At 37.8% G+C, this 12382-nt stretch overlaps 1 protein-coding gene across 2 annotated transcripts in view; it reads right to left on the bottom strand.

Annotated features, from left to right (window-relative positions):
* LOC134312050 (uncharacterized oxidoreductase YjmC-like) overlaps positions 1–12382 on the bottom strand; it is a 30614-nt gene that overhangs the window by 17837 nt on the left and 395 nt on the right. For both annotated transcript variants that reach the window (XR_010011490.1, XM_062993703.1), the window contains exon 2: positions 1057–1205. Coding sequence is in view for 1 of the 2 variants with exons in the window: in XM_062993703.1 (XP_062849773.1) it covers positions 1057–1205 (149 nt within the window). In the remaining variant the exon portion in view is untranslated. The remainder of the gene's footprint in view (positions 1–1056; positions 1206–12382) is intronic.

The raw sequence follows: 12382 nt of genomic DNA, 5'->3' as shown, positions 1-12382 counted from the left end.
AGCAGCTGACATGGCACCCCAGACCATCACTGACTGTGGGTACTTGACACTGGACTTCAGGCATTTTGGCATTTCCTTCTCCCCAGTCTTCCTCCAGACTCTGGCACCTTGATTTCCGAAAACAGTACTTTGGACCACTGAGCAACAGTCCAGTGCTGCTTCTCTGTAGCCCAGGTCAGGCGCTTCTGCCGCTGTTTCTGGTTCAAAAGTGGCTTGACCTGGGGAATGCGGCACCTGTAGCCCATTTCCTGCACACGCCTGTGCACGGTGGCTCTGGATGTTTCTACTCCAGACTCAGTCCACTGCTTCCGCAGGTCCCCCAAGGTCTGGAATCGGCCCTTCTCCACAATCTTCCTCAGGGTCCGGTCACCTCTTCTCGTTGTGCAGCGTTTTCTGCCACACTTTTTCCTTCCCACAGACTTCCCACTGAGGTGCCTTGATACAGCACTCTGGGAACAGCCTATTCGTTCAGAAATTTCTTTCTGGTTCTTACCCTCTTGCTTGAGGGTGTCAATGATGGCCTTCTGGACAGCAGTCAGGTCGGCAGTCTTACCCATGATTGCAGTTTTGAGTAATGAACCAGGCTGGGAGTTTTTAAAAGCCTCAGGAATCTTTTGCAGGTGTTTAGAGTTAATTCGTTGATTCAGATGATTAGGTTAATAGCTCGTTTAGAGAACCTTTTCATGATATGCTAATTTTTTTAGATAGGAATTTTGGGTTTTCATAAGCTGTATGCCAAAATCATCAGTATTAAAACAATAAAAGACCTGAAATATTTCAGTTGGTGTGCAATTAATCTAAAATATATGAAAGTTTAATTTTTATCATTACATTATGGAAAATAATGAACTTTATCACAATATGCTAATTTTTTGAGAAGGACCTGTAATTATACATAATTGTATACATTACATATACACTATACATTTTATAAATAGATAAGTATAAATAATAAGTGTATTAAATTACACTTTTCCTATTAGATCAGAATTAGTCAATGTCAAATGGAAATAATTTTTTTGTGTATGTTAAAGCAGAGCTGGTTGGCATACTAACCCATGCGGTTGAGTCCATGGCTGTAGTGGCCGCGCAGGTCCGCCTCCACAAGCACTTTTGCCAGACTGTGGGCATGACTTGCTTTGGTGCCCACTGCCAGCATGCAGCTCTCAATAAACGCCTGAACCTCCGTCTGCACCAGAAGGCATCTGTACAAGACATATGCTACATTAATACAGCAGTTTAAAAAAATATTGCTTAATTTGTGTATTTTAATAACTGGAGATAACTGCGGTGTTGAAATGCTAAGATTAGTTTTGACATGGACAAATCAAATCTCAGGTTTTTAATGGCATCATGTACACTGATCAGTCATAACATTAAAACCACCTCCTTGTTTCTACCCTCAACCCTTTGTCAGCTCCACTGACTATATAGAAGCACTTTGTAGTTCTACAATTATTGACTGTAGTCCATCTGTTTCTCTACATACTTTTTTAACCTCCTTTTATTCTCTTCTTCAATGGTCAGGGTGGTGGATCATTCTCAGCACTGCAGTGACACTGACATGGTGGTGGTGTGTTAGTGTGTGTTGTGCAGGAGTGGATAAGACACAGCAGCGCTGCTGGAGTTTTTAAACATCTCACTGTCACTGCTGGACTGAGAATAGGCACCTAACCAAAAATATCCAGCCAACAGCGCCCGGTGGGCTGCGTCATGTGACCACTGATGAAGGTCTAGAACAGGGGTGTCAAACTCATTTTCACCGAGGGCCACATCAGCATTATGGTGGCCCTCAAAGGGCCGATTGTAACGTATCCTGCTGTGATTGCAGTCTGTTGTTTTTCTTGGAGTCCAAATTCTGCATTTATATTGTCCTACTTTACCACAGACATGGCCTCACAACACAAGAGACGCACCGGTTTCTCTTCCTGAAGCACAAACTTGTTTTCACTTTCATTAAATTTCCTCCTTATGCTTAATTTTCTTACTTATCTTCTTGTACATATTAGGATCATGTGTAAATATGTGTAACATCATCTACTGGCGGGCTGTGTCACTTTGAAGGTCACAAAATCAGCCTGCATTTTGAAAGATGCAGTTTGTTTAGGATTTTACATTGTATTTTTAAGACAATCATTCTGCCCTCACTAATAGTTTATCCCCCTTTCCCAGCTAGACAGACAGACAGACAGACAGACAGCTCCCTTCAGAATACAGTCAGTTTATTTGCTCGCCAGCTGTGTGATACACTGTGTGCATCAAAATGAAGTAAAAATACAAACAATAAAAACAATAAAGAACTTAATACAGTACAAGCACACAGCTGTAGTCAAGTGTTACATCTGGTACAATATGAGATTTAACCAAACGTAAAATAACGCTAACGAGTTGAAATTTTGTGTAAAGATACTAATTGCTATAGTAACGTAACAACTAGGGGTGGGTTTATAAAATCGATTTTTCGATTCGAATCGATCTTTATTTGAACGATCCGATATCGATTCATATAAACCCGAGCTCGATCTTTTAAATACGCCCCTTTTTACGGTGCACACGGAAATCTGTTACCCCTTTAATTTCGCGTGACCAGCCAGTGTTTTTTCATGCAACGAGATCTGACCTGCACATCAGTTCAGCATGGCAGAAGCTCAAGTTATGACCACTACACAACGGTCGGTGCTGGATTCGGGAGGAACTCGGTGTTCGCTCTGCGATCAAAACTCGGCTCTCGATCAATGTGTGAAACAGCGAGGGGAAACGCAGGGGAGAGGTTGTAAACAGGTGGTGGAGCGCAATATAGTTTCTATTAGAATACATCAGCACACGCGAGTTTTACAGTTTTTCTGACCTTATAGTTCTCTACAAAACAAAATATTTATTAACCTCCAACTCACTATAGAACAAGCCATGCTGCTCGTGTTGCCAAATCCACTCAGATTCATTTATTTTTCTCCGTTTTCTACATCAGTGCACAAACTTTGATCGCTCGCTACTTGTTGATGTGCATGTTTGGACGTGGTATCATTAAACCTTTCATCACTTCTCACGTGTGTTTTCGTGACAAAACGTAGTTTTGGAGACCAGAGAAGCTCGCCTGTGATTCCCCCTGGTGATAGATGGTGTAGTGTAAAACCCCCCATCGCCGATCAGTCGTGTAGTGTGAACATTACAGTGACCAGGTCTTAATCAGAGTGTCGTGTAGTGTGAACTTGGCATAAGCTGTTCAACAGCCAGGTGTATGTTTACATTACATTTACAATGTTGTAGCGTGTCAGACATATAAAATAATAATAAAAAATTAATGTTACTGTTTTCTGTTTTGGATTAATTATTTATGTAAACAAAATACGCAAATATTTTTAATAATGAGTGTTTTTTGTACAATTATCACATTCGTTCTCTGAACATCTGTACATATTTAAACAAAACCTGTTAATGTAACTCAAATATGCCTAAATGTGTTGAATCGAAAATCGAAGATCGAATCGAATCGGGACCTTGTGAATCGGAATCGATCCAGGAAATTAGTGGCGATACCCAGCCCTAGTAACAACAGTATTTAATTACGGTAAATTTGTAACTAAAACGCTGTGATATACTCACTAAACATTTACTAACAACTGAGAATATAAACGCCACTACTTACAGACGATGCTTTGGTATTATACTGAAAGATAATTATTTGTATTTATTTATTGTTTACATTACTGACTACGCTACTTCGCGTTGTCTTTGCCGTAAAAGTCACATGGCTTCTTAGCGAAGGTTAAAGTTAGTTGCCATGACTACGATGTCACGGTTGTCTCTTAAAGGCGCAGGAGTCCCATTAAATTATAAGCGCGTCTCTGTAACGACTCGAACCATCACAACAATCATACAGTCGTTTAAGCTCTCGCGGGCCACATAAAATGACGTGGCGTGCCCCGCGGGACGTGAGATTGACACCCCTGGTCTAGAAGATGACCAACTCAAACAGCAGCAATAGATGAGCGATCGTCTCTGACTTTACATCTACAAGGTGGACAAACTGGGTAGGGGTGTCTAATAGAGTGGACAGTGAGTGGACACGGTATTTAAAAACTCCAGCAGCGCTGCTGTGTCTGATTTACTTATACCAGCACAACACACACTAACACACCACCACCATGACAGTGTCACTGCAGTGCTGAGAATGATCCACCACCTAAATAATACCTGCTCTGGGTTGGTCCTGTGGGGGTCTTGGCCATTGAGGAACAGGGTGAAAGCAGGTTAAAACAGTATGTAGAGAAACAGATGGACTACAGTCAGTAATTGTAGAACTACAAAGTGCTTCTATATGGTAAGTGGAGCTGGTAAAATGGACAGTAAGTGTAGAAACAAGGAGGTGGTGTTATGGCTGATCAGTGTATATTTTTCATGAAATTGCAAAAATGTAGTAACTAAGAGTCACCTAAAGTTACTTTTTATGTCTTTACTGAACACATTTACTGACATTTACTTCAAGTAAAAACAACCCCTGCAATTATCTCCTTTAATAACAGTTGTGTAACATCCAGCCAAGCTGGCCAAGCCTGAATTCTTAACTGTGCCCTCAAACCAGAAATTGATTAACACTCTATGTGGAGTTGTGGAGTCTTGCCCCTGCCCTGTTTTTGAATTTCGTCTACAACCCTTGCCTTGTTTGTTCATGACCCTTGCTTATATTTGGATTTGTCTATTTGTACCTATGACTTGCCTGGACTTTGACCAGGACATTTGTTACCTTTTTATTTGTGTTTCTTAATAAAATGTTCTTGCAAATGGAACCACAACCCTTTGTGCAGTCCCTGTCACCATTTTCACTCACTGTGTAGGACAGATCGTGAAAAACCAAAATTATTTCCAACCTTACATTGAAAGATTTTCTTTTTGAACTGATTGAAAACTTTCTCATGAACTTTGGCACAAAGCGGTGAGCATGAACAATAATTGCTTGCAAAGACTGAGCCTTTGATGATCCTCCTTTTATATCCAATCATGATACACTTACCAGTTACCAGTTCACATGCTTATTGTAGACTGTTTTAAATTGTGTAATCTGAATATCCTATTTGCTTTTTACTCCTATTTTGCCAATGTTCCAACTTTTTTTGACTGTGTTGTAGGCATCATACTCATTTTTCACATTTACAAAGAAACATTCAGCCTGAACAACCAAAACATTAGAAGTTATTCCGTTGTTCTTTGTCAGTTAAATAAAAGAATTAGGATTCATTTTATTGCATTTTACAAAATGTCACAATAAAAATGAGATTTGTATATTATAATGAGAAGGATAGCTGTGGAACCATTAAGCAATATGGGATAGATACATACAGATATGAACATATAGAGTCACTTTAATAATTATTAATTAATATCTCTGGACGTTGTGCTGGAGGTTACACAAAACAGTAAACAGTTTGGCTATACTATCTCTTGGAGTGACAAGCAGTTGCATTAAAAGCACTTTAAAACATTGCTTTATCCAACTAGGTAAGTAAGCTGGAATAAACTGATTGCTTTCATAATGTTTAATTTACCCTTTTTTTCTACTCTACCACTATCATCTCTATTGCAACTTTTCCTATCTTCAAAAAGCTTTTTCATTATTTACTCATGCTACAAGTTGCACCAATCTATCATGTTTACTTAAAATGAAAGAGAAAATTAGGGTAAAGGTGTTTTATAGAATGCTGCCTATTAGGGAGAAAGTTGAATAACAAGACAGAACTCATCTCTGTATCACAAAAGGTAGGTGAAATGTCAGTAAGGACAAAATGCATTTTCGAATGACGCATGTTGTCTACAGGTTTTATTAGTACAATAGCTACTAGGGAAATGAACAGGATTAAGCTGAACACACCTGGGAATACAATGTGCTGCATAATTGGTCTGATCATTTGTTGTGCCTTCTCACGCCAGGTAATATGATATAACGTTTCTCTAGTCAAACAGTGCATAAACACTGGTAACCTGTAGTTCACTTAGGGCAAACCATTCACCCTTTATTCTCAGCACAAATGTTGTAGAATGCAGCTGTGATTCACTTACAGCTATGTTACAGTGCAAAAACTATTTTGTAACGGAGGATATTCAGGATTCAGACGATTAGGTTCTTCATGCAGAATAATAACAAGTAAAGATAAACCTGAATAAATAAGTGGAGAAACATAACCAATGCACATGCTGGAAGGCATTTTGCTGACACAATTTGTACCCTTTAGAGGGAAGGCTGTTTGCAAATCAATACATAGTTATTCTGACGGTTTGCTTAATAAATATCATAAGAAATCTCTATTCTTACTTGGGGTGATCACTTACAAAAAAAATCTTGTGAACGAATGGTGTTCTATTTTTCCAGTACAATATCATAGACTTCTACAATTATATGGCAAGCCAATATCTTACTAAGCCATCTTATGCTACTGTAACATCCCATCCTGCCATGCCCACACCGATCAGCAGGGAACAGGGCACAGGTTAACACATAGGTATAGTTTATTAGCCTTTCACTCACTACTTTATTCTCAGTACAAATGAATGAAGCTGTGACTCACCTACAGCTATGTCTAAACCTGCTCTCTGGGTAAGATCATAGCTTCCCATGACTCCTCTTACCACTGCTATGCAGATGATAATCCTCCTTCAGACACACAAGTCTCAGCTTGCATCTCAGCATGTCTGCGAGACATCTCACAAAACTCAATCCCAGCAAGACAGAGCTGTTACTTATTTATGGAGATCAATCTCCAACCCAGGATCTAGTCATCTCTCTTGATGACTTCCAGATCAGACCATCAGATAATGTAAGAAGCCTTGGTGTTGTCCTGGATAACCAACTGACCTTCTCTCCTCATGTAGCCAACATGACAAGATCGTGCCGGTTCCTCCTCTACAACATCAGGAAGATTCGACCATTTCTCTCCATGGAAGCTACCCAGATTCTTGTGTAGTCACTTGTAATCTCACGGTTGGACTATTGCAACTCCCTCCTGGCAGGAGCTCCCATGTCCACTATTAAACCCTTGCAGCTCATTCAAAAATGCAGCTGCCCGTCTGGTTTTTAACCAACCTAAACACTGCCACATCACCCCACTGCTGCGTTCTCTTCACTAGCTTCCTGTAGCTGCACGCATTCAGTTTAAAACACTGATGCTCGTCTACAAAGCCAAAAATGGACCAGCACCAAGCTACCTTTGAGGTCTAATAAAACTCCACTCTGTACCACGCAACCTCCGTGCCACTAGTCTCGCTCGACTTGAGCCTCCACCCAGGACTAGAGGAAGACAAGCATCAAGGCTCGTCTCTGTTCTAGCACCCAAGTGGTGGAACAAACTTCCTCTGTCTGTCCGAACATCTGAGTCTCTTGCTGTCTTTAAAAAACAATTAAAAACCCACCTTTTTACTAAGCACTTAAGCTGACTTGTACTTATTTACTAACACTCACTAATACTAATTCATTTCTTATAAAACAAACAAAAAAATTTATTCTAACAGGGTTTTAGCAGATTTGTGTTCTTGGTCTTGGCAACTAGAGTAAGGTAATGTTTACTGTGAAAGCACTTCTGTACATCGCTCAGGATCTGAGCGTCTGCTAAATACAGAAAATGTAATGTAATGTAAATTAGCTTTACTTGTTACACCAAGGGGCAATGCTTTATAAGAGTCCCTGAGACTCAGCTTTGGGAACTCAGTGTTAGTGGCTTTCTATTTTTACAGTTGCCAAGGGTACCTTCTTTTCTTTTCCCATATGGCCCATGCCAAATTCACATGGACTTTGATGCTACCTGTTTTCCCTCTCTCTTTTTCTGGTATGTGTTTGTCTGGCCCGTCTGCAGTCCAGATCTGTTTTCTATCAAAAATATATGGAGATCTGTAAAATGCAGATTTATTTTTGCTTGTCATTACATACATATTTATTATGTGTAGCTAATTTATGTTTTCTTAATTAATTAATGATTATTATGTACATTATGTACATACTAAAGTTTTAAATACAACCCCAAATCAGAAAACGTTTCTTACATTTACTTTGACTTTTATTTGATTGCAGACAGGATGAACCTGTGATATTTTATGTTTTGTCTGCTGAACTTTTCTGCTGAGCATTTCAGGCCTACAACACATTCCAAAAAAATTTGGGACAGTACAGCATTTACCACTTTGTAATGTTGCTATTCCTTTTCACCACACTTAAAAGATGTTTTAAAAGACAGATACCAAGCGATTTAGTGTTTCAGCTTTTATTTTGTCCCATGGCTTTTGGACTTGTTGCTGATAACAGTCTGGATGGCCCTTTTCATCTTTGGTCCAGAGCACACAGTGTCCATTTTTTCCAAAAAGACCTGAAATGCTGATTCATCTGACCACAATACACGTTTCCACTGTGTGATGGTCCATCCTAGATGCCACTTCTGGACATGGTTAACGTAAGGCTTCTTTTTTGCACAGTAAAGTTTTAAGTGGCATTTGTGCATGTAACTCTGTATTGTAGTGCTTGACAAAGGTTTGCCAAAGTAATCCCTCACCCATGTGGTTATATCAGCTATTGTTGAGTGGCGGTTCTTGATGCAGTGCTGTCTGAGAGATCGAAGATCACGGTCGTTCAGCTTAAGCTTGTGCCCTTGGCCTTTACGCACTGAAATTCCTCCCGATTGCTTGAATCGTTTAATGATATTATGCACTGTAGGGGGGAAAATATGCAAATCCCTTCCAATCTTTCTTTGAGGTACATTGTTTTTAAACATTTCAATCATTTTCTCATGCATGTGTTGACAAACTGGAGATCCTCTGATCATCTTTGCTCATCAAAGACTCAGCCTTTCCTGGATGCTGCTTTTGTACCAAACCATGATTACAGTCACCTGTTGACATCACCTGTTTGGAATCACATCATTATTTATGTTTTTTCACCTCATTCCTAGCCCTAAATTGCCCCAGTCCCAACTTTTTTGGAATGTGTTGTAGGCCTGAAATGCAGGAATGGATGTTTATTAATAAATGAAATTAAGTTGTTTAGACGAAACACAAAATATCTTGGGTTCATACTGTCTGCAGTCAAATAAAAGTCAAAGTAAATGTAAGGACCACTGCATTTTTTATTTATTTGCATTCTCCATACTGTCCCAACTCTGTATATACTAGTAAAGTAAATGAATTACATTTATATGCAATCATTGTAGTTCATTTAGGCAGTCAAGCCATTATAAATGTGCTGCAGTAAAAAATATTCTTATGAGGTAAAATGACTACAGATAACCTAAAATTGCTTTGGGCTCATTCTTTCAATATTCAAATTCTACAGATGCTCATTTGTGTACACATACCAGCACTTTAATGAATGATGTTTAGTACCTATTGCCTTCTGAAAATTCATAGAAAACACACACTTTAATGATTCACAAAAAGTAGTTCAGAGAAAATTTAGCCAATATTTAAACATATTAATTTTTTGAGATTCAAAAAGTTCAGTGATATTGCCAGGTTTATTGTTTGTATATGTCTTTTTTAGCCCTAATGACACACAAAGTGTATGTCTTTTTTCATCTAGCATGACTAATCAAAATTAAAATATCAAATGAAATAATAAATTGTAAAATGTAATTATTGATAACTATGTAGGTGAATTAATTTCCATCCAAGCCCTGCAATGGGTCTAACATCTAGTCTAGGCTATTCCTAGTGTTTCCCTGTGAAACCAGATCTGTCATGACTCTGACTAAGAAAAAGTGAGTGATAAAAAAAAAAAAATAAAATTAAAATTAAATGTACACTCATATCTAGGGCAATTTTACATCTCCAGTAAACCTGACTGCACCTGGAAGAACACACACAGACACAGAGAAAGCAGGCAAACCCCATGCAGAAAGGACCTGGACTGCTTCACCTGCGATCAAACCCAGGACCTTCTTGCTGTGAGCTGACAGTGCTACCCACCAAGCCAATGAGCCGTCTATGGCAGAGTTTTTATATTTTAAATAGATTACATAGTTTTTAATATTTGCTTTATTTGACTTTATTTCTAACAGTGCAATGCTAGAAACTGGTCAACATAAGCATTTCATTTAACCTGTGGACATGTATTAAAAATTCACTTTAAATATTAAAAATATATATTTTTGGAGAACTTGATTATATGCAGTTTACTTAAAAACTGCTGTTTATTTTGATAGTTATTTGTTCCATGTTACTTAAAATGCTTTTTATTGTAGATAAAATGCTAATTCAACATACTTAAAATACTGTATCAATGTTGGGTCAACATAATTGTCCCAGTGGCTGGCATAACTCAAAAAGCTTAATGAAAAACCTAGCCTCCCATGTATTTGTTGACCCCGTGCTTTATATTTTAGAGTGAAACACTGTCCAGTTTTACTGCATTTGCTTTGGTGCACCATATCATAGTATTCTTACAGGCTATTATAGGAATGGGTGGGATCTAAAAACACCCAGCAAGCTTTATTTGATGAGGGCTACCATTTGTCATTACCAGCACAAAATCTTAGGCGTTTCATGGAGAAGATTATACCTTAAACAGGGCAGAGGTTCATTCTCTGTACTCATGTAAAGCAGCTGCTTATTTAAGATCGAGAGGAACTGTATGATCCACCCAAATACCCTGGAACAGCAGCAGTGCGGTCAAGTGCCTTTGAACCCCATTGATGATAATGTAACTGTATGAAACATTTTGACCTTACTGTATGTACATAGACCTATTTGACATTTAACTGCAAAACAACATTTGTTTAATAATACAGAATTAATTTGTCTGTAGTTGGCATGATGTAGCATAAGGTTGCAACATTTAGTACGGTTCACAGAAAGAGTCTAAAACGCTTAACATGAAAACTTCTCTTACTTGATATTGGTTATAAGTACTCTCTATTGTTATATATTGCTGAACCTGTGGTCCAAAAGTAAAGTAATAATTTTTACATTAATCTTTTTTCCTCCCATTTAAACCTGTCATAAGGAAAATGATGAAACTAATGATGAAACTAATGAAAACAATGACCTATGAACACCAAACTACTACTGGTCATAAGTCTATATTGCTATATATACAAGTCTACATTGTCTATATTGTAAAAACTATTACTTTCCTTTTGGACCACTGAATCTTCATTTAAAAAAATATAGACTTATGACCAGTAATAAGTGAGAGAACTTTGGTGTTCCTAGGTTGTTGTTTTAGTACTTTAAGCCACTTTAGACTTTTTCCATATAATAAATTGTTTAAATAGTAAGAAAAAAAGCTTCGTTAGGCTTTTTTCCTTATAAATAATAAAATGTTTAAATTGGAATAAAAAAGCTTAACATAAAAACCTTTTTTTCCTTTTAGACCACATGCTCATCATTTTAACACTAGAGAGTACTTCAGACCAGTAATAAGTGGGAGAAGTTGGATTTCTAGGTTGTTATTTTAGTACATGAAGCCAAGTTAAGCTTTTTCCTTATAATAAAATGTTTAAACGTGAATAAAAAAGCTTAATGTAATTAATGACTTCTGACTAGTAATAGGTGAGACAAATTTGGTGTTCCTAGGTTGTTGTTTTAGTACAAAAGCTTAAAGTAAAAATTCTTACATTTACATTTTCAGCAGATGCCTTTATCCAAAGCGACTTACAGTATACAGTCTGAGCAATTGAGGGTTAAGGGCCTTGCTCAAGGGCCCAACAGCAGCAACCTGGCAGTGGTGGGGCTTGAACCAGCAACCTTTGGATTACTAGTCCTGTGCCTTAACCACTAGGCTACGGCTTTCTTATGGACCACAAATTCATAATTTCAGCAATATAGACTTATGGCCAGTAGTTTTCCTTATAATAAAATGTTTAAATGGTAAGAGAAAAGCTTAACGTTACAACTATTACTTTCCTTTTGGACCACAGGTTCTTCATTTCAGCAGTAGAGAGTACTTCTGACTAGTAATAAGTGAGAGAAATTTGGTGTTCCTAGGTTGTTGTTTTAGTAGAAAAGCTTAAAGTAAAAATGATTGGACTACAAGTTCATAATTTCAGCAATATAGACTTATGGCCAGTTTTCTTTATAATAAAATGTTTAAATGGTAAGAAAAAGCTTAAAGTTAAAACTATTACTTTCCTTTTGGACCACATGGTTCTTCATTTCAGCAGTAGAACAGTTTGTCGTTCCTGTGTTTTTATTTTAGTACATTCAGTCACGTTAGGCTTTAGACTCTCTCCGGGTCACCTCAACTACGGAGATTTGTACTAATTGTGTGTTAATAAGTTAATAAACTAATTTTATTTTAACCGTCAATTCTTATTTACGTCCAGCTGGAGTTGTCACGATGTTTCGTGCATAAAAGGTGACACTGTAACACTGAGCTTATATGAATCAGTCAGGTCAATAAAACAAACAC

This window comes from Trichomycterus rosablanca, chromosome 1 (assembly GCF_030014385.1).
Source record: "Trichomycterus rosablanca isolate fTriRos1 chromosome 1, fTriRos1.hap1, whole genome shotgun sequence".
NCBI lineage: Eukaryota > Metazoa > Chordata > Actinopteri > Siluriformes > Trichomycteridae > Trichomycterus > Trichomycterus rosablanca.
The sequence above is the reverse complement of the archived record's forward strand: the minus strand, read 5'-3'. Positions and strand labels throughout refer to the sequence as shown.